Below are 27029 nucleotides of genomic sequence, written 5' to 3'. Positions count from 1 at the left end.
TGGAAATATAAAAATATTTTAGCAAATTTTTTTTATTGTAGGCCCAATTAATCAATGTATAGAAGAACTTGAATTCAATATTCTAAATGTAGGATTTTTATAATTATTGCTTGGATTGATTAATAAAAATTAACGAATATTCATTCACCCAATTAAAATGTACATGCTTGAGTGCATGTTCTAATAAAATTTAACCAAATAACTTTTGAATTATCAAAGCCTTTTCTCGCATATTTATTTGAATAAAGATTTCCCACCCCCCTCCATATCTTTAGTCATCAGATTAATGGGCAGATAGCACATCTTCCAATCAAACGTGCTCTGTCACCAAGCAGTATTGTCAATTTTATCTTCTTTTGCAGAAATCAGTTCGTCTTCGTTGCAGCAGATGAAATTTCTTGTAACACCTCTTCAGGTAATAATTGTTGATACTTTTTGATGCATCCACAGTGATATTTCTATCTTTTGTGGTATCCTGCAGTACTTCATATGCAAAATGGGTGGGCCCTTTTTTTCCCAGTTGTTATCAACAAGCAAGCTTCAATCCCTACAACGAGCAGTTTTATTCGTGAACTAAGGTACGGCCAGTACCAGGAATTACAGAAATGTCTTCCCAAAGGGTGAGGTTTAAATTTTGAAAGAAGAAATATCCCAAAACACAATTTTGTGGAACGTCACACAGAAATTGTTTATTTTGCAATTTTTAAACTGCAGCTCATTATTCCTGAGGGCGTGTATTGATTTCATTGGTTTCGGTACAGTTGTGGCCAAAGTTTTTAACTTGGCAAAGAGTAAACTCGCAATGTTTGAACACTCTGAAACAGACTTTTATAAATGGCTGTAAAATTTTAATTGAGTTCACATTAACAAAGGAATCTCTTTAAATGAAAGCAATAATATATGTGGTCTGTTGTCAGATATGGGAATAATTCAAAAATATATTTGCTAAAATTAAGAGTTTGTTCACGTTGACTTGTTATCTTAAGCTGAAATTAATCCACAATGAACATTTAGTAGTTCTTTACTGCAAATTCTCTGAGTTATAGAAAAAAAGCTGCCCTATATGGAGAGAGACAATATGAAATTTCATCATAGTGAAATTTTAATAGCATAATCTGTAGGTTGACAGGACAGATGGAGAGATCCATCATCCTGTTCAATGTTGATTCAATCTAATTTGATTGCTTTGCACTTTGTGTCCTTCGTTGACACTTGGACATGGTTGCTTTTTTTCAATATTTGTTTTGTTTCAGATGGGATTGGTAAGATAAATGGAGTTGTAATTAACACACATTTAAAGAAAATGATTTGCAGAGAATAATAGCAATTTTTCTTTTCTTGTGCTTTACTTGCATCAGTTGTACCAGCAGATTGCTCAAAAATGCTGTGGAATGTGACTTTCCACAAGAATAGCTGCACACTTCCACACGTGGATAATGAGGTTTTTAATTATGTTATTGAAGCATTTGAGATATCCATCTTCCGTGCAGATTTACCTTGTACTTTTTGTTAAGGAGAATAAAATGAGTTCTGAAATTGCTATTGAATCCACAAATATGATTGAAACCAATTTAGCCTGAAGACAGCGGCTCGGTTGAATGCTATGATTAAGTACACCCCATTGCTCATTTGTAAAATACTGTTAAAATAAAGATCTAGAATTAAGCTGCAATGAAATAACTTATCCAACATAAGATGGCAACTGGGACAATATAGATACAGAATTAGAGCCAAGCTAGGACCAAATATCCAAATTGTTCGCCTGAATTATGCAGTCTGTGAAATGATCATGTGCAAATTGACATGAAAGCATAGAAATATTATATTTGAAGTGAGAAACACTAAAGGAGGCTTCCCACTAAAGTTCAGAAGGAGCCAATGTACCCAGCACATAAATGGACCTACATTTAGTGAAATGTTCTCATTCGCAGCATATAAATGGAAGGTAAAACTTGCATCACCAATGGTGGCAATGCAAGTATCAGAACGTCATCATGTAACCTTATCTCGATGATTAGCGGAAGGCAAACCTGAAATCTTTACCTGTCAGGGGTCGATAATGGCTCCAACCTGGTACCAAATGGTAGAATTCTTGATCACTTTTTTAATGTGTAAAGGAATTGTTCAGTTGAAGAATGGTAAAAGGTGCCCTTATCTACTGAATCAACAAAAGAATAATCATTGTTTATAGTGGACAATAAATTCTCTGTCAGTCATTGAAAGAGATGCATTACATGTCAGACTTCCACAAGATTTTCACTGGGAAATAATTTTTGGGAATATTTGGTGTTTTGATTTCTATGATGGTTGAAAAAAAGGAATGTTGAGGTCAGAAATGATGGATAAACTTTGCCAAAAACACACGTTTCCTTTGGTTTCTTTAAACCAAGCTAAAAAAAATTTCTCTCTCATCACAAAAATTTCCTCGCAACTTTTTTATTGATAGTTGGCTGATTTTTGGAGACCATCTGAAAATTGTTTTCAATTACATTGGGCAATACTGAGACTTAGAAAATCCCCAGTGCACCTTAACATTTGCATTTGGCATATAAGTACATTTTATCTGAACCCTGGGGTTCAAATATAATCAGCTATTTTTGTGGCTATTTCTGCAAATACACTTATAGACAAAGAGTGCCAGAAGTGCTACTGATGTCAATTCTTATGCAAATTCTACCACCCTATAACATTCACAAATGAATGAGTTTGAAACACTGAAGCAAGGCATGAGTGGCAAAACGAGCAGCTTTAGTGTTGTTTTAAGAATCTTTCCTCAACTCGGCTTTTACTGGCGAGTCCATAAGCATTTTTCTTTTGGCTTGGCTTCGCGGACGAAGATTTATGGAGGGGTAAATCTCCACGTCAGCTACAGGCTCGTTTGTGGCTGACAAGTCCGATGCGGGACAGGCAGACACGGTTGCAGCGGTTGCAGGGGAAAATTAGTGGGTTGGGGTTGGGTGTTGGGTTTTTCCTCCTTTGTCTTTTGTCAGTGAGGTGGGCTCTGCGGTCTTCTTCAAAGGAGGTTGCTGCCCGCCCGAACTGTGAGGCGCCAAGATGCACGGTTTGAGGCGATATCAGCCGTATTCCTTAAAAAACATGAGAAAGGTAGGTCATACAGCCATTTGAACCTGCTCTATCATGACTGATCTTCTATCTCTGTGCTATTTTTCCTGCACTAGCCCTTCACCCTTGATTCTCTTAAAGTCCAGAAATCTATTAATCTCTGATTGGAGGAACAAAATGACTGAATCACCTCAGCTCTCCAGGCTGAAGAATTCCATTGGTTCTATGCCTTCTCAGTGAAGACATTTCTTCTCGCCTTAGTCCCAATCAGCATACCCTTTCTTCTGAAATTCGGCTCCCTGTTCATAGACTCTAATATCAAGGGGAAATATTATCTCCACACCTAGTCTATCAATCCTTTAAGAATTTTACGCCACAATCCCAGTCAATGTGATCTCTCTTCATATGCCAATCTCACCATCCCTGGAACCAACATAGTAAAAATCTTCACTGCACTCCCTCCTATTTCCTTTCTTAAATAGGTAAACAAAAACTGTGCATAATACACAGAGTGAAGTTGCACCAAAGCCTAAACAATTGTAATGAGTATTCCTTTCTTCTCTATTCAAACCCTTTTATCAAACAGTCAAGATACAATTTGCCCTCCTAAGCACTTGCTGTACGTTCAATTGATCTTCAGTGGTGTGCACATGTATACCTTGGGCCTTTCCACCATCAACATCACCCAACATCTTGTGATTTAATGAATGCTCTACTTTTTTTTGTGATGTGGACCAAGGAGGATCACCTCACAGTTTTTATCTATTACATTTCATTCGCCCAGTTTGACCATGCTCCCTTGATGCCTCCTGCCTTCATTTTCTCCACACAAAATCCCACTTGGTTTAATATTGTCAGAAAGATTGGACATTTGACATTTCATTCCCTTGCCAAACCATTGCTCTAAGACCATGAATAACTGGAGCCCAAGCTCCCCATTGGTCACAGGAAACTTCCTGAATATATCAAAACCCTTGCAGAAACATAGATACTTCACATCCATTGATTCCTGCTTGTCTATTCTAATAGCTATATTTCCTTTGATAAATCCATTTTTATTTCTATTGTTTTGTTTTACTCTTTCGAGATAACAACATTTTTTCTTTTTACTTCTTTGGAGTCTGAATTTTGGAATCATGCAAATTGAAAAACCATCCGTCACATCTATTTTTGTACCTATCTGTACAAATTCCACTTAAATCTTTTTTTTAATTTAAAGATACACCCTGGCTACGGGCCCTTCAGTTCCACAAGTCTGTGCTGCCCAAATACACCAATTACCCTACAAATCCTGCACGTTTTTCGTTTGATCCCTCTGAACCTTTTATCCTCAACCTTTATTCACTCGTTTTGGATGCATCTACCATAGGTTAAAAGAAAAAATTCTACTGTCCATTTTCTGTGTGCCCCTGTTAGTTCCTGGTTTTCTATCTCCCTTCTTTTTTTTTAACTTAATTGGATCATATTTTCTTCCCTCCATACCTTGGAATCCAAAGAAGTTTAGAAGGTGATAACTAGAGCAGCTGTTATCTCCAAAACCACCTCTTTTAAAACTCTCTGAAAGAATTGTGGTGTCTTACAATTGTGTCAAGGTAAGCTCTGGAAAGTTTTGGGTCATGAGGGGTGTAGGCAGATGCATCCTGCATCCGTTGTCTGAATTCAGCCTGAATCTATCTGAAAACTAATTACGGATTACAAAGCAGCGCCACCCAGGATTCTTTTGACATTTCATTTTGCCTCAGCAAACACTATGAATGAATTAATATAAATGCAAGAACTACAAATAGTTTAAAATATTACAAGTAACAAGTGTTAAAAATGTCACAATATGACCTTTGTATCAACACACAGCTTTTGCCCATGTATATTTAATTCATATGTCCCTCTCTCTCTATCTCTGACTTTGCCCGCAATTTACTCAATGGAGCTCATTTCTTTCTGTGCCGGCAATCAATCTTCTCCATTGTTTATTTTCAAGCTGTCTTTTAACTTTTGATATCATCATTTGTACATTTCTCTTCAACTTTAGATGATCTTGAATTTAACTCATCACAACAGCTACTGGAGGAATCGGTTTTCCATGTGCACAGGGGATTACTCCTGTTTGTAGATCCTTGCACATTGCTAGTTTGTTCTTAATCCTTCATTTTCACATACAAATTTGACTTTTGTTTGTTGTAAGTGCATGAATTGGTCACTTTGGTGAACAATTGATATGCAGGAAATGTCATTCTGCTAGATGTTCAGCCATTACCACGAAAAGAGTATCTTAATGAGGAAAAGTTTGAATTTCTCATCATTTTGAAAGGCTTGTGAATAGATTTTACTTTGATCACATGGTGGATAATAGCACTTTTAAAGTGTGCTGGGACAAATTCAGATCTGGCAGAACCACATTGATTTCTTCTGTGTTAATGTGTAAATATTGTTGCCAATTAAATCACAGAAGTTCAGAGAAGGAAACAATTTATTTTGAAGCTACATTGAGATCAATGTCTAAAGTTTTTATTTTTGCAGAGATGAAAATTTTGGATCATTGGGGAAAAAAAAGCTTACCTGTTAGTTTAATCATGGAACTGATTACTTTTTAATCTGTTCAGTAAAACATTCCAATGCTTCTGTTAGTTTAGTTCAGATAGAATTTAGTGACATGTAACTTCACAAATCCACAAATTCGTAACAGCAACTGCAAGCAAATAAAATGATTATCATGCTTTATGGAATATGGATTTTAATAAAAGAGATTTAAAATGACCTTAATAACTTCATGAGTCCATAGAAAAGTCAAGAATTTACATTGCTGCAGTTCAATTATTGATGAAAGCGTGATTGGATCAAGATATTGAGTTGTGTCATTGTGCTTTAAAAGTCCTGGTGTAAATAGATATAATGAGGGTGAAGTTATTGTGGTAGTTTCTGAACAGAAAAGGCAACTCATGAGAAGGCAATCCATTAGTAATTTAATCAGGACTAAGTCTTGCTGTGTGCCAGTTCTCTGATTATTAATATAGACTTTATGTAGTGAGATATACAGCATCTTGTTTTGGCTAATAATCAACTGGAAAAGGTATTGTGTCAAAATATCATTTATTTAATGGGGTGGTTGATGAGTTTTAAAACTGGGCAATAAATTTGTCATTGGCTAATTTTATGATAATTAAATAAACCTCCTCCCTTTCTAGTTTTACATCTTCATTGTTTTGGAGAAGCTTGTACTTTTGAGGTCCAAGGAAGATTCATTGAAGAAAATAAAATATTTGAATATTTTAAATAAAATTATGAGGGAGATCAGTGAGTGAATGTCAAAGCTTTAGGTTCTGTAACAAGAAGGGGAATTGCTTAGAAGTTAACGGCAGCTACACTTGCTGAAAGAACATTCAAATCAACATTGGGTTTCTTTCACAAGCCATTATCCTTAGTTTTGAATTAAATGTGGTTGCCATTATTGGGTACATTCATATGTCTAACACTAGACTACTGAGACAGGCATTCAATTCTATTCTCTCTCATGGGAAAAGATTACCAAGTGGACAGAAAATAAAATTCAAAGGACTTTCTTTAAGAAATGTAACATTCTTATTATCTTCTGGGAATGGGCAGTTCATGCCCATTTGAGAAGGTGTGTTCAGAATGACATTGAGAAAACATGTATCTGGAACACAGAAGAAGCCCAACGTAAGTAGCAAAAGTGATGCACCACCTCAGAAACCACTTGCCCACTCTGTCAGCCCACTACCAATTTGTCTGTGGAAGAGTCCACTGCTCGCACGTTGGCCTCATCCATCTCTTCAGAATCCACAGCATCAGAATGGAATCAGGTCAGTCTTAATCCTGAGAGAAAGCCTAAGAAGAAGATTCAGCAAAGAACAAACCTCGGGTAAAGCCCTAAAACATGTCTGGAGTGAATCATTTACCAAGTGCTGATTCCTCATGAGCAACATTTGCAGTACTTGGGTTTGGAATATTAGGGGTGCAATTTTTTTTTCCCAATGACATAGTTAGTGTATGCACACACATTTATAACGGCTCTGCATTGCACATTACATCAGAGGTTTCAACATTATTATGTAGAGTGTATGTGATAGGTAATCCATCTTACATTGACCTCATCAGGGAATCACACAAGTTTTCTGCAGGTGACAATGGCCACCTTCAGGGAATATTTCAACTACTCAAGGATACTGGAACAGGTAAAGACCATCTACCAGCTATTGTCAAAAGTGACCTTGATTCCATCAAAGCTAAAGTTATTTTTAGTAGTTCGCCATTGACTGTTGTATTTCCACATCCATTGATACTTCGTGTTCCAAGAGACCTCAGAGTGTGTTCTTCACTTTTTACCTTAGAACAGACAATCCTGCAGCTTTGAAAAGATTGCAGGCTTCCAGGTGTGGCAGGATCATGGACCGGAGGTGTGATGATGGCTTCGTGGCAAAGGAGGAAAGTACCATAGCTGGAAGCAATTGCACTCTTTCAGTTTGCAGTTTGGGTGTGACCATATGCCCAGATTGTTCGGACAGGTTTCAGTGTCCTGATTCCATCCTGCAGTCATTCTCTGGGCCATCTCTGTTCAAGACAAACCAAAAACGATCTTCTGAGAATATAATGACTGGGTGAAGAGATGTGAAGTGGAGGAAGGGATAGGTGCGAAGATACCATCTTCTTCTATGGTTTCCACATTGTCAGTCCTCAAGCGTTATCAGTAGAGGGTAACAAGAAAAAACAATAAGCTACATTTGTCTCTGACAGTTGACTACTGCTGGCTCTATGATCCTTCTTCTGCAAGAGGGAGAAAAGTGGTTCAGTGAAAGTTGTGCCATTTGTCTGGATGATATGCCTGATACTGTTGAAGAGCTGGCAATATGTACAAACAATATGTACAAACAATATGCAGCAACATTAAGTTTTTAAGGGTTCCTTCGAGCATACAAATGTCAGATATACATCCTAATCGATATTGGTGACATTCTGACAGGTAACTTGTGGCAGTGGGTGGTGGTAGTGTTAGAAGATGGTGTTTGTGGTACAGTGGATGGGGAGTGGTACTGACTTGCATCGCACAGGAGAGGGGATCCAACTCCCTGTGACACAATTTTGTCAGTTCTGACACCTGGCATTGATCACCACATATGATTTCACTGGCCTCAATGGGGATTCAGATGGATTGTTCCTTGATTTCGATCTTCCTGTCATAAAAGAAATCTACCAATTAGCTCAAACACCAGAAAGTGCACACATCTGTCTCTTTCTATTAGCAACGTGTTAATTCTTAAATTTCCTTCAATAAAAAAGGTGGCAACCTTCTTTGTTTCATGACGTTATTCATTTGACAACTTGTTTGGCTCATGCTTACAATTCCAGGTCAATGAAGATACTAGGTCAAATCTAACTGACTGTAAAACTCCAAAATTTAACATTGCAGAGGATGATTTCTGAATGGAGAAAATAAATTTGAACTTTTTATACCTTATGTGATGCAACTCACTTATCTTTTTGACAAAAATGATTAGCAGTAGACTTGGTAGTTATTTCTGAGAGAGATTGAATATTAAAAGCTTTCTGTGAAATGTTAAACTGAAGTCAATCCAATTCCAAAGCCCCAATAGAAAGATTTAACTGTTAGGTATTATATTGCCAATTTTATTTCTTGATTTCAAAGCTTTATTGTCAAATTGTGAATGTTAGCTGTGCATTCTCTAAAATGATAGAATTTTCCAAAACTCTACAATATTGGATGTGGTATTGTTGAGACAAATGAGGAATTGAAAAGACTTTCTGCTCTTTTTTCCAACTGTAACAAAAAAAAATCCAAGTTAAATTGCCAAAATGATTGCATATGTTTTGTGGGTAGTATCAATAATCCCTGTCATAACATAAACACAAAGTTAAAAGTGAATACCAGAATACAATCATGTGGCACTACAGAAAGGTAGGAAACCGGTTACTCTGCTTGAAGAGAACTTAGAATTTATTCTGTTCACTTTCAACACAAAAAACTTGAAATTGCTGAGTGGAATTATGATTGGATGCTAAACTCATCGAGCCACTGATTAACCAACCAGATTTGTAGCATTTCCTCCCCTGTTGTTTATATGGATTGCTTTGGTCTTCATCTGTCATAAATTGGATTTATTCAATTCTGTTACTGAATTGAATTCAGCTTCGAGATATAAAATATCACTTGCCCCACCCCTCCCTCAATTAAAATAATCCTGTAATTTGCTGGATTTGGAAACTTTGTACTTTATCATTAGCCTTTTTTTTCTTATTGGAACAATTTAAACTAGATTGCTGTTAGGTACAGATTTATTCTGGGCTCATGTCAGGGTCAAACATAAAATTATGATTGTTATTTTAATGTTTGGGGGGGCTGGAAGGGCCCATCACCATATATGAAGATGACCTGAGTGTAATGAACAATGGATCATATCCATTACATACAGCCATTCCATTTATCCAACTAGTTAGTTCATTCATTCATATTTGAGTTCTGTGATTCTTGTGCGATTTTGTTGTGTAGGAATATGAATTATTTTAGATTATATGATAAAATTGTGCATTAAGGTTTGAAAAGTATTGCTTTCATTGCAACATTAATTCATTGATCTTCAATGAGATTAGAGTATATATTCTTGGTGGTATGTGATATTGTGTTCTCCAGTAATATCAGGGAGTAAGGCATTGAAAGGTTTCTTCTGCAGAAACTGAGCATATAATTTCAGAATTAGATTTAATCCATACTTTAATCTCTCCTGTTAAGATAAAGGCAAGTAGAAAAGTTGTGTAAAATTTATAACACAGTACTATTTTAAAGTGCTTTTATGAAAGAATATCGTTTTTCAAAATGGCTTATATTTGTCAGAAAAATACTTGAGTGCCATGATGACAAATATACTGTGGAATGAAGGTTGACAAACCAATATCTTGACTTTAATATAGATGAAATCTTTTAACTTCTCAAAGAAAAAAGTGAGATGGACTTTTATCGTAGAATGAGATCCACGGGAACAATTTTGTCTGGTCATGGAGCTGCCGTTAGCAATCAAGCCCTCTGAATGATCATTTTGTGATTTCAAGAACACAGACTCCAAAACCAGTGAAGAGTGCCAGGTGACAAGAGGCCTTATATGGGTTTGCAGACCCATGTATTGGGAGAGCTAATGTTCAGAGTCTACTGTGTCCTAACCACCAGCTGCGTATTGGGATTGTGGGCACTGCTCTCAGTCTAGCCTGAAAATGCTATTGAGTCCTGTTGACATCATTGCATTCCGAGTTAAATATTCGAGCAGATTGTCTGGAGGCAATAGTTGTGGGCTGAATACTCATCAGCAAAATGGCATTGGACACAATCCACATCTTCATTAACCAATTTCCACTGGACAAAAAAGTTGAAAATTCGTTCGGCTATTTTTAATTGATAGTCACCTAATTCATTTATTTGCTTCTGAATGACTTTTTAAATAGTCAATTATACAAGCTTTGCTTAAATTTTCTTCTGTAGTTTGCTCAGCCGTACTAGAAACCATTCCAGAGGAACCCAACACTAATGAAGAATAATACTTAATGCTTCCAATGCCTTCCTTCCACAAAGTGCAGGCCAAGATGGCTGGTGTAACACTTGAAATGCAGTTTTGCTGTCTGCGACCAATTCTTCCAATTAATGATTGAGTCGTTTTTAATCAGAAGAAAGCAATAGACAATAGATGCGGGAGTAGGCCAATTGGCACTGTGGATATCAGGCCATTTTGCCCTTGTTTGCTTTCTAAAACAAACGTCACAGCTTCATTTTAAAGTAGGATGAACAAGTTATTAAAGTTGACATATCATTACACTCGAGATGTGGTCACTGTCCAAGCACTGCCTACATACAAAATATAAAATGGATTTTGCGGATTTCTCGTATTTTGAAGAACTTCCAGTCATGAGATTAATGGAATAAAATCCATGGTATTTGGCACCTATGGGATTGGTAAATGTCAGATAAGTGTATTTTCCATTTGCTGAGACTTACTCTTACAATACCTAACTAATACTCCTGTGTAAAAATGAACAATTTAAAAGACAAATACACTATACTGTACTTACACTGAACAAACTTCACTTGCATGAATATCTGAACCTTAAAGCGTTTTATTTATTTTCAGTCATATTCTTTGAAAACATTTAACCGTCACTACATCTGCAGGGTCCTCCCCCTCCATGAAGCCGCCCGAAGGACGAACAATAACACTGTAGATAATTAACCCCCCCTCCCCCAGCTTTACAGATAAACCCTCTAACTGGGGTGACTCTTACTAAGCAGGGATAAGGAGACACTTTAAGAGATCACCCCAATGGCGAGCCACATCAACCAGCTCTTCATCCTGGGTGACGCCATTGCTAATTCACACACGTTTTTCAGATAGCTGCTATGAGCAAATCACGATCAAGGCGATTCACTGGCTGAATATTTGCTCCCAACTTTACAAAGATTTGTATATTACTTCTGATAACATTTACTTATACAATTTTAAACTTACATTTACTTTACCTTTTTTTATTCTTATTTATTTTCTTTTTTAAAATGTATTTTCCTCAATTTTTTTGCCGGATGCTTGAATTCTGGATACCAGTGGTTTTACTGTATTCCAATTTGCTCGAAGCCAATCTACTAGCTTTGGTGACAAGTTATTCAGCAGAAGCATTCTCTCTCGACCTGTTAAAGGCCTCCAACATTTTCGGTTTTATTTCAGACTTCCTCAATCCACTGTATTTTATTTTCGAGTCAGAATGATCTCCATACAAAGCCCTTTGAACTTAAGTCAGTAAAAATAACTACAAAGTATAGAAATGATGTACTTGATGAGAACTTAGTGTTAAATTCCCAAACATTTGCATTTCACTGTTTTGCAGTACCGACATTCTAAACATGAAGAATAAAGAGGGTTTTATTTTCTCTTTCATATGAGATAAATAAGCACACATTAAAATGTTTGATAAATAATGTTTAGTGGGCTTTATTTTTCTTTATAGCTTTGAATTGTAATGAAAAAATAGACAAAAAACTTACTAAAATGGTTTACGATGATTTGAATTAAATGTAATAAAATATTTCAAGATGATTTCAACAAATGTCATTTCACAATCTGATTTTATGTGACCTATAGCAAATCTCATCTTGGTGACACCTGACCTTTAGATCAGTTCTCTTTTCTTAGTTCCATCATGTCATCTTAAAATCCAATAACTGTCAGTCTCTTTTTGAAAAAGATATCCTGGAAAAAAAAACAGACCTTACATTTTCAATGCTCTTTCGCTCTTTTATATTGCAATGTGTTGTGCATGTTTTGACACTATCCATTTTGAAAGTTATTTTTTCACCTGCGGGCAGACTTTCTGTCTGAAAGGATGTCTGCACTGACTCTGGTTAATCTCAATTTAAATATTGGAAGATATAGCAGAGTATCTTGCAGTTTACACATAAAGTGAAAGATTTTACTTCTGTGTCCAGGAGTCAGAGATTCCTGTAAATCATATACTGGCAAATTTACCCTGAATTTAGTATGATGCTTCTTTTCATACCCAAAATAGAAGGCTCACTGAAGCCAGAAATCTAAATTTGACAGTAAAAATATTGCTTGTTTGAAGAAGAGAGGTGAGTTTGTGCGTATGGATCAAACTTGCGCCTGCTATCTCAATGGCTGCAGTCCTTAGCAGCAGATTATTACAGGGAAATGCGGGGTTGATGAACAAGAGTCAACCATGCCTAGAAATTTGGTTTCACCAATATTTGGTGGCCTAAACCATCAGTGGGTTTAATGCTGACCCCCATTCAAGCTCTCTTTATAAAATTGGTTGTTACATATAATGGCTACCCTGGAAGAAAAAGCCATTGGGTTTAGTGTGAGACAACTGTGAGGTAACGTCCATAAGGCTGACTCGGTGTGCTAGGAGAGGTTCAGGGGACCAGCGTAAGAAGAACCTGCAAGAGGTGGCTTCAGTTGACTCCTCCACATTCTGTGCAGACGACTCCTGCCACCTTTGCTCAGCTGAGTGATGGAATTTTGAATGTCATGCCAGAGACATAGCTCAGCAGTTGCCTTTGTCTTCCTTCAAATCTTGTTCCGCCTGTTCACCTGTTCTACCTTGTGAAATAGGCTTGAGGTCCTTGAAGTTCTCTTCCTCTGGCCTCACCTGTTGTCTTCAGGTTGTGTGGATGGCAGCACATCACAATGAAGTCTCATACAGCAGAGCACCCCAAACTAATGCAAGCACTAGACTCTCAGATTTAAAAGACCTAGGGCATTTCCAACAACGATTCATGTAGTTGCATAGCTTTCGTATATCCCTTCATGTGGAAGAATTATGAACTGATGTGAAGAGCAGAAGGAGGAACTCTTTTACCGCAGTATCCATCCCCCTCTGATGACCACTGAAAATGTCTGGAAGTGCAGACTTCCTCTTAAGTTTCATATTTACTTCCCTGACATATGGCATTGATGATGTGAAATTTTCCTACTGATCCACAATTTTCTGCACATTGAGGGAATGAAATTCTTTCAACTGATGAAAAAGTCCAGGTTACTAGTAGGAATTGTAATGGATACTGGAATACAGTCAAAGGCTACCAGCATCCACAGGAAGCCAACAATGCTGGCAAATCCCAGGGCTCAAGGTTCCACCTAACACTCAGAGAAATCAAAGGAGGTGTAATAATTTATTTGTGAATATGGGGTCCAGGACACATGTTGGGATCTGCTGTGAACGTTTGAAAAGATCCGGTGGTTAGAAAATTTGGACCCATTGTGATCTTTTCTTCCAATGAGTTAGAGGACATAGGCAGTGGCATTTGCAAAGCAGGTTGAAGGTTTATGACCCACACTGATGGCCAGTTATGACCACGATGACATATCTAGCCATGTAGTCTTCCGCAAGCAATGCTGAACAGAGGCACTCTATTTTCTTCTCCCAGGGAAAGCAGATTTAAAATAATATAAAACACAATATAAAAGCCTTACGATTCCACATGCATTGGTCATGGTCAAATATAGTCATGGTGGATATTTTAAAAATCCCATCATGATTTAACTATTCCATTTATTTCCTTTAACATGCATAAATCAACAAATCTCTGTTTTGAATAGTCTGAACTGTTGACATTCCACAGTCCTTTTGAGCAGAACATGCTAGAGATTCATTGCATTCCAGGCAAAAAAATTTCCTCTCCTTTAGTCTCAAATGGCCAACCCTTTACTTTGATCAATCCATTTCTGAATTATAGGTTATGCTGGCATATATAATGAGTAAAATATTGCAATAAGTTTTGCACAAGGATCCTGGAAAAGATACAAGAGTAAAATATTGCAATAAGTTTTGCGCAAGGATCCTGGAAAAGATACAAGAGTAAAATATTGCAATAAGTTTTGCGCAAGGATCCTGGAAAAGATACAAGAGTAAAATATTGCAATAAGTTTTGCGCAAGGATCCTGGAAAAGATACAAGAGTAAAATATTGCAACAAGTTTTGCGCAAGGATCCTGGAAAAGATACAAGAGTAAAATATTGCAACAAGTTTTGCGCAAGGATCCTGGAAAAGATACAAGAGTAAAATATTGCAATAAGTTTTGCGCAAGGATCCTGGAAAAGATACAAGAGTAAAATATTGCAACAAGTTTTGCGCAAGGATCCTGGAAAAGATACAAGAGTAAAATATTGCAATAAGTTTTGCGCAAGGATCCTGGAAAAGATACAAGAGTAAAATATTGCAACAAGTTTTGCGCAAGGATCCTGGAAAAGATACAAGACCCTACTTAACAAATAACCCATCAATGATTTTAGGTTGCTGTCAGGTATGTCTAAAATACAATGAAATCCAAAGGGACATTTGGCCCGAACATGCAAAGGATCACAATTAGATCATAATTGATGTGTTGCTCCCATATCACAGATTTTTTTAAAAAGAAATCACAAATAAATTAGAAAACGTCACAAATAAATACCCACTAACCGAAAAGAATAAATAAAATTTATGCATGTTAAAGTTGTACACCTTCAGTAGCTCAGTCTGATAGACTTGTAGCCGACACATCGGACAATCTGCAATTAATGGACCATTTTCAAATGAGAATAGAATCTCCAATTGTTTATGCTATGAAGTTGAAAATGCTCAGTCCTGTTTCTAGAATTAGAGGAAACTAACAGTATTTTAGTTTTTCAACCAATGAATTCCTTTGGATGTAAAGAACAGCTAATCAGTAAGAGTGAATTATTGTTAGTTTTTTTAAAATATGAAACAAATGTGTGTTGTGGCTATTAAAGGAAGATCCACCCTTGTTAATTAATTCTATTTTATTTTCTGTTGGCTAAATGAAGTACATTCATCAAAATCATTCTACATTTCATCATCTTGATTCCAAAGACTCCCATTCCCTGTGAAAACAGCAGGATCGGTGGAAGAAAAGAAATGCTGATTTTAATGGTTTGAATTATTCCGTTGCCTTGTTGGCCTGAAATTGCTGGAAATTGGCCACCTTTACAGTGATAAGCTAAGACCAACAGCAAGTCTGTTCCTCTCTGCCATTCCTAACATTAAGACATTTTAACCGTAACAGAGACTTTGACAAAAGAAATAAAGCTAAGTATGAAATAAAATTAATTTGCCTTCTGTGCATTCACGGATAGAAAACAAAGGTCACCAAATTGTCTGCTCTCCCTCATTTTTGCTGGTCTTTAGAATCTGTGGACCTGGAGAGCATGCATTGGCAATAGGAAACAAAATGAAATAGTTAAACCACAATGCAGTTTAGTTTCATGAAATTTAATTCTTACTACATCTTCAATTGTAAGTTCTGGCGGCACGTTATGGGATTATTCTATAAGAACCGCACGGTGGCATGGTTAGTATTACAGTGTCTGTGACCCGGGTTCTAATCCAGTGGTACCTATAAGGAGTTGGTATGTTCTAACCGTGTCTGCGTGGGTTTCCTCCAGGTGCTCCAGTTTCTCCCACCCTCCAAAATCGTATGGGGTTTGTAGGTTAATTGTGTATTTGAGCACCACAGGCTCTTGGGCAGAAAGGGCCCATTTCCATGCTGTGTTTCTAAAATTTAAATGAAAAATAATCATTGTTATAAAATTAAAATGAAGCTGCCACGGTCAGGACAAATGATAAAAGTACAATTTGGTGACTTCTTCATGTTGCCCAAGTCAAAAGACCAAGCATGTTCCCACATAATTCATTGTCTTCTGCCTGTTTCCATTGTGATGTTTCCAAATTCGACAAGGTGGCGCCCAGGGTTAGATTATGGTGAAAGTCTCATAGCTATGCAATATCACACAATAAGGAAATGTTAGTCGCATCAGTGAGATGTAATGCAATACATGTACTCTGCTTTTTAATTTACTACATGTTGTATTTTCCGTTTGCATTATTTGACCTGTATGCATCACATTGCACTTTATGTCAAACTCTAACAAGAATCCTTGTAGTATACTGTAGCTTTGTTGTGTCTCCTTTCTTTGACCATTTCCACTTCTAACTTGACCCTCCCTCCTTTAATTGCAGTTACGGAAGAGTTTATGCTGCAGACCCCTACCACCACACACTTGCTCCAGCAGCCACCTATGGCGTTGGTGCCATGGTAAGCTTCACTTGATTCTGTAATTTTCTTTCTTGCTGCCTCACTCTTGCGTCCATTTTTAAAAAAAAAAAGCTCCACTGGCATATCCTCAGTTTAACTTAATTGAATTTGTCTCTGGCGCTAACAGCAGCAAAAATGCCACATTAATCCTTCCAGTAAACTTGATGAATGTCTTAATTTCTTGGCAATGTAGTGCATGTAAGTTATTATATTTCTAATTTTCTGAGCATCACCTAGCTGAACGTTTGGCTTAATGGAATAATTAGTCATTTTGATAATTAAATCCATCACTTTGTTTCAGAATGCTTTTGCACCCTTGACTGATGCCAAGACTAGGAGCCTTGCAGATGATGTCGGTCTCGTTCTTTCTTCATTGCAGGCTAGTATATACCGAGGGGGATACAGCCGTTTTGCTCCATACTAAATGACATACCATTAAATCTTCTGCTGGGGAAAAAAGAAGCTATTCCAAGGCCTGGGTATTGCAATACATGCAGTAGTGCACCATTATAGCAACTCTAAAAAGAGGAAAAAAATATGACATTTTTTAATTTTATACCTCAGATATTTTGTTCTGTGTATTTTAATAAAGTGGGTTTTGATTTCTGAAAGTTACATATTTGATTATCGGCTAAAGCAATTGCTTTTCTTATGGTGAAGTCTTTGAGATGCAAGAACTACGAGAGCCACACTTACAGATAATTATATGTGAAGAAGCGGAATAAAAATCATTGGGATTCCCACCTATTTTGTAGGAAATGTAAGTGACTAAATTGGTCAGTTTTCTTCATTTCAATTTTATTTGCTTTCAGAAGGAGGGAGGATTATGGGAAAGGGTGCTAATCTGCAGAAACTAGATTTGAGAGGGCACCACTGCACCTGCTATCAATTGTCTTAAATTATTCACTATTTGTTCAAGCCAAAGGTTATGTTTTTGGATGTTTCTCAGCACTTGTACATAAGGGTTTCAGTAAGGTCATCCATTCAATGACAAGATACTCCACCAGGCAGTATTCAGCAGTTCAACCCTAGATAGGTCTATTTAAGTAAATCTGCTAGTTAGGCCATCAATGAACATTCTTTTTATATTACTTCCAGTATATAAATTATTGATAATCATTGCTGACTTTTGTATTATGGGAGAGAAAACATTCAAAAAATGGTAATAAAGCATTGTTTATATTTTTCTTTTTTCAGAAGGGAAGTAATAAACTCGATTCTTTGTACCAGTAAAATGTATAAATAAATTTCAAATAGTGCAGTGGAGATGCTCAGTTATAGATTACACAGCCTATGATGTCTTAGAATTAGCACAGTAGATCAACTGTAAGCTGTATCATTTTTATGGAAGACATGATAATCATATTCAGATTTATATAAGCATTTTACAAGTATTGCAATCATTAAGTGTAGATAATCATGGTATTTTCGTCGGCTTGGTACTTTTGAGACATGACTGTTTTGTGTAAACAAACGGCAATTTTTCATTGCTTGACAGCTCGCGTTATTTTGTTACGTTATTTTCTGAGGAGGCCTTTTATTTTTTTTGGACTAGACTGAGCAAAAAGCATTCACACTAAAAAAGAAGCATTCCACGTACAATGCTTTGAATAAATCACAAAAAAAGTTGGAAAGTCAGTTCCGCCTCTGGGCCGTTTCAGTGTTAAAAAGTGCAATGTGAGCAAGTTGTCGGGTCAGCTTACTTGAGCGTCCTTGAAAAATTGCAGCTTGTCTGTGCAGATGCTAGAATCCGTTCACTTTGTCCTGTTGAACAGTACCTAAGTTGGAGTGTTTGTCACAGATCTCCTTGTTTTTTGTAATACTGCAGCTTAAGAATTTTTTCCTCTGCCATTTTGCTGCAGTTATACTCCTCATGTGTATTGTGTGCGCTACCTGGCGTACACTTAGTAACTATCAATCCACAAGCTGTGATATACATATGCGATTAAAAACCTGCTGGAAAGTGTTGTGGCCAGGCTTTCTCTTTGTCATCATATGTGCATGCAGTATGATCAGTTGAACAATAACCATCAATAAAATTTCACAATATAGAAACTATTGCTACCTGTTGCTTGTTTTTTTCCCCCAATTATGGGACGTCATGAATTGTTGTTTAATTTATGATTTGTCTCTATAAATTGGAGTGCATGTGACTCTTTTTCAAAAGCACCTGTTTTAAGGCAGGAGAAGAATCAAAACTTTCTCGACTGGAAATTAAATTACACATCATTTTTCCCCTGATCACGAACACCTAAAAATTAGAAGGGAACACAGTATTTCTCCGGCAGAGTTGGCCTCTGGGCCCTTCCCCTTGCATGTCATCCTTGCCGCAGTTATGTAATTTGCAAGTTAGATGAGGGCTGACAACAGCCACTTTGGAAATTAAAATCTAAGGGAAGAAAAGAAAATGAACCTGGAATTACTGGCCAGATCGGCGTCTGCGGAAAGAGAAACCTGGTTTCCAGGTTAAAATGGTAAATGTCGTCCCCTAAAAAAAGATAATAAGGAGAATCCTGGGAATTGTAGACAGGTCAGTCTTTTGTCAGGGGTGTGCAAACTGTTAGAGACGATTCTTAAGGATAGGGATCTTTGAGCATTTAGAGAGGTCCAGTCTACTCAAAGGATAGTCAGCATGGCTTTGTGAAGGGAAGGTCATACCTCATGAGCTTAATTGAGTTTTCTGAGGAGGTAACAAAAGAAATTAATGAGGGTAAGGCAGTAGATGTGGTGTGGCGGTTAGCATACCTTTACAGCGCCAGTGATCGGGACAGGGACTTGAGTCCCGCGCTGCTGTAATGGGTTTGTATGTTCTCCCCGTGTCTGTGTGGGTTTTTCCCAGGGGCTCCAGTTTCCTCCCACCATTCAAAATGTACAGATGTCATGGGGTAGGTTGATTGGGTGTAAATTGGGTGGAATAGGGTCGTGGGGCAAAATGGCCTGTTACTATGCTGTGTTTAAATTTAAATTTAAAAATTCTGACAAGGTCCCCCATGAGAAACTCATTCAGAAAGTCATGAGGCATAGAACCTTGGCTGTGTGGATATAAAATTGGCTTGCAGGTAAAAAGAGAGTAGTAGTGGAAGGAAAGTATTCTGCCTGGACGTTCTGCAAAGATCTGTTCTGGGACCCCTGCTCTCTGTGATTTTTATAAATGACCTGAGTAAAGAGGTGGAAGGGTGGATCAGTAAGTTTGCAGATGATACAAAGGTTGGAGGAGTTGTGGATGGAGCTGAAGGTTGTCGAAGGTTACAAGAGGATTTAGACAGGATGCCAAGTTGAGTGGAGAAGTGACAGATGGAGTTCAATCCAGATTAGTGTGAGGTGATGCATTTTGGAAGGACAAACCAGAAGGCTGAGTACCGAGTTAATGGTCAGTTACTTAAGAGTGTGGATGAACAGAGGGACCTTGGGGTCCAAATCCATACATCCCTCAAGGTCACTGCACAGGTTGATAGGATAGTTAAGAAGGCCTATGGTATGCTGGGCTTTGATAAGGGGGATTGAGTTCAAGAGCAGAGAGGTCATGTTGCAACTCTACAAATCTGGGGTGAGACCACACTTAGAGCATTGTGTTCAGTTCTGGTCACCTCATTATAGGAAGGATGTAGAAGCTATGGAGAGGATGCAGAAGAGATTTACCAGGATGTTACCTGGATTGGAAAGTAAGTCATTGAGGCAAAGTTAACAGAGCCAGGAATTTTCTCTTTGGAGCATAGGAGGATGAGCAAAGACTTTATAGAGGTCTACAAGATTATGAGAGGCATAGATAAGGTGGACAGCCAGTGTCTGTTTCCCAGGGAAGCAATCGCGAACACTAGAGGACATATGTACAAGGGTAAGTGGTGGGGGGAAGAGTTCAGGGGAAATGTCAGGGGGAAGATTTTTTTTAATATAAACGCAAAGGGTTGTGGGGGCCTGGAGTGCTGTGCCAGGGATGGTGTTAGAGGCCAAAACATTAGGGGCATTTAAGCGACTCTGAGACAGGCACATGGATTGATATAAAATAGAGGGTTATGGAGTAAGGAAGCTTTAGTACATTTTTTAAAGCAATATATGGGTCAGCAAAACATTGATGACTGAAGGGCCTGACCTGCGCTGTTGTGTTCTATGTTCTAGTGTTCTATGAAAACCCTGCAAAATTAAGTTATGTTGGCCTGAGGAGGAGTGACAGATCCAAAGAGAGGTCATGTCTGGAACAGCCAGGTTTTCATTGCAAATCTGCAGGGGGTACAATGCAATTTTAATTGGACTCTTGCTGTGTCCCCATTATCAGCATTAGTAGGGCCTCATTATTTTAGTTTAAATCAGTTCTCTTTAGAAATGCCACTCTTCCACAGCTCCCCATTCCTTTGCTAATCACCAAAAAAAGTTCCAGTTTTGGCCTCTGACTGCAGGTACTTCCAGACCCCCTTCTTGCTGCACTCAATCCTTGGCCCTTTCTGGAATCATTGTATTTTCCTTTGCATACAGTATTCCCAAATCAAAACGGTTGTTTACATGCTGCATAATCACTCTTTGTACCCTTTTAATAAAGCCAAGTTATTTGGCATCGTAGAAGCAATTCCCTAAGGCTCCTGCAACTTGGAAAGGCCCTATAATAACCCAAACCACAGGGGTTTCTTAGGTCTATTGATCTGAATGGGGCATTTTGATCCCATTTTTGTAACAATTCAGTGAGGTTTTTGGGCCAGGCAGCACCCATGTGGATGCAACCACTATGCATGACCAGGATTGGGAAAGAGAAAAGGTGATCGTGGAAGACATTTTAATTCACAAAAGACTGAATACATTTGGATCCCCCATTTCAATTCTGCTCTCAGTTTCAACTCTTTTAGAACATGGAACATTACAGCACAGTACACGCCCTTTGGCCTATGATATTGTGCCAACTTACGTAAACCTACTTCAAAACAACCTAATCCTTCGCCACCTTGCACCCATAACCCTCTATTTTTCTTTCATCCATGACTATCTCCAAGTATTTTAAATATCCCTATTCTACCAACCTCCACCACCACCCCAGTCGAAGTATTTCAGGCATCCATCCAGACTCTGTGTTTAAAAAAAAAAACAGCCCCTGACATCTCCATGAAAAAGTTGCTTACTGCCCACCCTATCTACCCCCCCCCCCCCATAATCTTGCGTACCTCTATTATTATTGTGAGTATCCTTGTGATGGCAGCTTAAATGATCGAACCCAGCACAATTTGCAATGGATGCCTCACTCAAGGTGACTGGTTTCAAGGCACCAGTGGCCCACCTTTACCCCTTCTTCTGTCAGTGAGAACAGCTCTGCCAGGCATAAGAACTATGCTACACGTGAAGACCAGGAGTTGTCTCTTATTCACAGATTTGTACTAAATAGTTTCATATTTCTGTGCACATTAGGTTTGGCAAGGACATCCCCCATGCAAAGGCCTGTTCTTGCCTAGAAAATGAAAGCATGAACTAATTTGATAAGCCAAACATTCACTTCTTCGTTTGGTCTCCGTTGGTCATGGTCGACCATGCACACTGCACCTAAAGCAAAGCTGGAGTGGCCTCTCCAGGGTGTGAACCAGGACAGAGTTGATATAGAGATCTGTCTGTTGCCTATGCAGTGGGCCCCCCCACCCCCCCAACTCCATGCTAATGATACGTCCAAAGGACCGACAAAAGTCGATTCTGTTTGGTGCCAGCAGCATCACAGGAGTTGCCATGCCGGCGCTGGGTACAACAATCAGTCGCCTTTGGGTCTCTAAATCCAGATTTTTACTCTGAGTTTACTCTCAAAACCTTTCCCATGAGTAGGTATGGCCACAAGGCAACAGAGGTTTGAAGTCGGAGATTTCCCTCTCCTAAAGATGGTTAACAAGCCCCATCTAACCGGAGCAACTGGTTTCAAGGCACCAGTGGCTCACTTTTACCCCTTCTTCTGTCAGTGAGAACAGCTCTGCCAGGCATAAGAACTATGCTACACGTGAAGACCAGGAGTTGGACTTGGTTGTTAGAGGCTGTTGGAAAAGAAAGCCAAGAAGAGCATTTGTGTTGCAGTGGGACCTCGTCCCCACTATCACCCTTCCTTCGGCTATGACAACCTTTAGAGCCTAAATATTCACAAGGTTCCTCAAAATCAAACAGATCAATTACTCCTTTGGTTTTGTTATTCGATCTTATTTTACCCTCCAGTCAGTGAGGTCCACAAGTGTGGCTCACCAGGCTTCTTGAAATAGCTATTGGATATAAACAAAGGAATTGAAAGAGGAAAAATGAAGAGCTCAACCCTCACTTGGTGCTGTGGTAGTATTGGGTCTGGACTTTCACATGCAGGCCAACAGATTTAAAACCAGAATACCCAGAGTAAAGGACATAATCACCCTGGATCCAACCTGCTTCCTGCTCTGGTCCTGCTGCATTGACAATTTCCACATGCAGTCGATGGATGAGTTTAGTCTCTGCACCTAACGTCAGAGCAGGGCAGACTCCCTGCCTTGGGTTGGGCTTGGGCAACCCATCCATGTCCTGGCCCCAGCCAGCAAACCTGTAAAGATTTAACCACGTTTAAATATCTCTGGTCGAGCTAAATAAGAATTATTCAAATCTATTTAAATCATGAAAAGTAAATTGAGTTATTACAAATGCATGATATTTTCGAGAACCAGCAGATACCTCAATGAAAGCCTTTTTACTCCTGAGTTGAAGGTTGACTAATTCATGAGTTTGAGGTATTTACCACTGGTGAAAAATAAAGCACACATGAATTCATTATTATTTAATCAACCTCACATAAATAATGAAGCATTCAAGCTGCTAATCTGGTGGTCAATCAACTCCTTTCACTTTAAAGCTATTATTTACATCAGTCACCAAGGTCTCAAAAGACAAGATGAAGTTGTGAAGACATTACTTATCACATTTTTTTGCAGTGCAGAAGGTATCTGGAGTGGACAGATGAGGTCAAAAATTCAACTCAGGGGACCTGTTCCTTAACTATTTTGGTAATTCAAAATATGTCAGTAGAACATGCTGGTTCACAAAGATTTCTATCATATGATGTTCAGGTCACAACTGAGTTTATTGTTCACTCAAAGTTTAAATTTACTCTCAGAGTACATCTCATATATCCCTGAGATTCTTTTTTTCCCCCTGCAGGCCAGGCAGAATTTCTAATTAAACTTTAAATTTTTTTAAAGATTTAGATGTACAGCATAGTCGCAGACCCTTCCGGCCAAAGAGCACGCGCCGACTAAATACCCCAATTAATCTACGTTTTGAAGGATGGGAGGAAACCAGAGTGTCCAGAGGAAACCTATGCAGACATAGGGAGAATGTACAAACTCCTGACAGAAGAGACCAGATTAAAACCCGGGTGCCTGATGTTGTAATAACATTACACTAACTGCGCCACCCTGGTAGCTACCAGTAATTACTGGTAACTGTAATTTACATTAATTTTGTTTCATAATTTGTGAAAATGTCTATTGTTGATGTGTCTGGTAATTAAAAATATAAAGTTGTGGTGTGGATACAACTAATTCCTGTGTCTTTATATTCTAATGGGCTCTTTTTGTCCTGAAATGATGTTCTCTGCAGGTGAAAAATTTAGAAATTTAATTCATTCCTTGAAGAAGTCAAGGATCAGAGCAAGCCTCCTGATCCATCAAAAGATATGTGCATGTCCCTGTGTAAATCCATAAATTAAGGAGGATTTACTCTTTATGATTAAAATCTACAAGCTTTATACTTTCCTCGCAGGTGTTCTGCTAATTTCCAACAGAAACTATTCTGAAGCAGTGTTATCAAGGTTTTGGTAAAAGGAGTTATTTGTTTGGTGGAATTTTCTTCTTATGGTGGCCTGTATTTATTCCTTACCCAGCATCAGAAAATGGATCCTACTGTTATTAGTGTTATTGATGTGTGTGGGACCTCATATGGAAACATGGCAGCTGTGTTTCATTACATTACGAAACTGATTGTGAAACATTTTGGATTATTCTGAATTGTGATAATACAATATACAGTAAAGTATACATTTTTCTTCAGTAGAAAATTAATTCATGTGATGCAATGATTTGGGAGGCCACTTACCTCATTGCCAACAATCTGAGAAATCCCATCAATCTCAATCTTTTATTTATCTCCCTGTAACATATTCCGTTTCATGTTCCTATCAACTCAACCATTTTCCCACCACCCACTTAAACTAGGGTTAATTTACAGTGATGAGTTGACCCAGCTCAAGAAACTCAAGTTTCCTCGAGGCTTACCTTGAAGGAGGGCTCAGGCCTGAAATGACTGTATGTCTCTTTACCTAGTATGGATGCTACGAGACCGGCTAAGTTCCTCTATCGTTTCTGTGTTTTGACTACAATCTCGGTGTCTGCAGACTTGCGTGTTTCACTCCAACATTTTCACGTGACCCTGATTGAGAGACTAAACGGGTACTACACCAGTCGTTCCCAACCTTTTTCTTTTCACTCACAAACCACTTTAAGTATTCCCTATGCCATAGGTGCTCTGTGATTAGTAAGGGATTGCTTAAGGTGGTGAGTGGGTGGAAAAAAAGGGTTTGAAAACCACTGTTTTAATTGCACCTAATTGACTCATTATATGCACGGTCTCATAGCTCCAAAGGAAATGGGCCAGTGACAATTTTACTCAAGCAAAATATTTCAGTAGCAATTGGGTCTAGAGCAGTGATCCTCAACCTTCCCTTCCCACCCACATACCACCTTAAGCAATCCCTTACTAATCACAGACCCCCCCGATGGCATAGGGATGACTTGAAGTGGTATGTGAGTGGAAGGAATTTGGTTGAGAACCACTGTACTGTAACTTGCCCAATACCTCCTCTTGCTAAGCAATTGAGCAGCACTGACATTGAAGAATTAAGAATAAAATAAACCGTTTAAAAGACAAAAATGCTTCATTGTACTTACACCAGTGGTCCTCAACCATTATTTTCCACCTTAAGTAATTGCTTTCTAACCAGAGTATCTTCAGCAACCTATGCCATGGGTGCTTTGTGCATCGTAAGCGATGACTTAAGGTGTTATGAGAGTGGAAAGAAAAAGGTTGAGAACCACTGCCATAAAGCATTTTACTTTATGCTCCGTTACCTTCTTTGAAAACATTTAACTGTAGCTACATCTGCAGGTTCCTCCTCCTCCATGGAGCCCCCTGAAAGTCCTTGTAGTTAATAACATTATAGGTCATTAACTCCACCCCTCTGATGACTCTTACTAAGCAGGGATAATGAGACACTTGAAGAGAGTCACCCCAATGGTGAGCAGCATTAACCAGGTCTTCATCCTGGGCAACACCATTCTATTCAAACACAGCTTTATTCTAACTTTTTTCAAACAGCTACTACAAGCAAAGCACAACCAAGGCCCTCCACTGGCTGAATATTTGCTCCCATCTTCACCAGAGGTTGATGTGTTACTTCTGAGAGCATTTATTTTTACATGTATACATTCTTATCTATTTTAATTTTTAAATGTATTTTCCTCAAATATTTGGCCAGTTGCCTGAGGCTGCAGTTGCTTGAATTCCAGTTAACAGAGGGTGGGGGGGGGGGGGGGGGGGGGTTTACTGTATTTATTTGTTTATTATTGTACTACTTGCTCTATCTGTTGTCTTGACCTGATAACATGCAAAGTGAAGATTTTTACACTCTACCTCAGCACATGACAATACATAATTAACTTCAATGGCAAAATAGATCATGACACATGATCAAGGATTAAAGATACTTCAGTAAAGAACAAGAGGTGAGATGGGATATTTGTTGTGACTTTGAGTGATTGCTGGAAGCAAATTTAATGCTTGTTTTCAAAGGGGAATTGGATAAACACTTGAAAGAGAAGAACTTGTCCTACTGCGGTGAAAGAATGACCAAGAAAGAATTGTTGGACAGCTGTTTTTATGGTCATCTAAAGAAATGATATTTAATTATAGATGAATAATTTTAATATCAAGACAACTGCAGTAACAGAATAAAGGCAGAGAAGGGTATTACCAAATTATCTGTCATCCATGATACAAATTATTGACATAGCTTCTGAACATACTATGCTGGCATCATTAAACAAAAACTTTCATTATTCAAATGCATCATCAAGTATGGTTGCATAAAATTCCCAGGCACAATGGTTCCTCAGTAAGAACTCTACAAACCAAAAAAGAGGAACACCATCTGCATTAAACTAAAATCTGTAAGGGTTTGCATGCATTACGATTACTGGTCCAAACAGAAGCACTCCGCTTTAGTGGGCCACCAGAAGATTGCAGTGGGTGATTGCAGTGCAAATTCCTCTCAGTTTTTTTTTTAATAAAAATTCTTCAAAAATCATAGGCTTCATTGGAA

At 38.2% G+C, this 27029-nt stretch overlaps 1 protein-coding gene and 1 long non-coding RNA gene across 3 annotated transcripts in view; one reads left to right on the top strand and one right to left on the bottom strand.

The window, feature by feature from the left end:
• rbfox1 (RNA binding fox-1 homolog 1) overlaps positions 1-18731 on the top strand; it is a 195769-nt gene extending 177038 nt beyond the window's left edge. The window contains exons 10-12 of one of the 2 annotated variants that reach the window (XM_069906762.1): positions 363-415; positions 16606-16681; positions 16983-17061. In XM_069906762.1, coding sequence (XP_069762863.1) covers positions 363-415; positions 16606-16681; position 16983 — 130 coding nt within the window. In that variant the 3' untranslated portion in view covers positions 16984-17061. Of the gene's footprint in view, positions 1-362; positions 416-16605; positions 16682-16982 lie in introns of both variants that reach the window. The other variant, XM_069906761.1, reaches the window with a different exon arrangement.
• LOC138747497 (uncharacterized) overlaps positions 1-27029 on the bottom strand; it is a 62435-nt gene that overhangs the window by 479 nt on the left and 34927 nt on the right. Inside the window, exons 3-4 of the long non-coding RNA XR_011347520.1 lie at positions 5620-5749; positions 2044-3086 (exon numbers count right to left, since the gene is read on the bottom strand). This is a non-coding gene — a long non-coding RNA (uncharacterized lncRNA). The remainder of the gene's footprint in view (positions 1-2043; positions 3087-5619; positions 5750-27029) is intronic.

This window comes from Narcine bancroftii, chromosome 12, assembly GCF_036971445.1.
Source record: "Narcine bancroftii isolate sNarBan1 chromosome 12, sNarBan1.hap1, whole genome shotgun sequence".
In the NCBI taxonomy this organism is placed as follows: domain Eukaryota; kingdom Metazoa; phylum Chordata; class Chondrichthyes; order Torpediniformes; family Narcinidae; genus Narcine; species Narcine bancroftii.
This window is presented reverse-complemented; position numbering and strand designations above follow the sequence as displayed.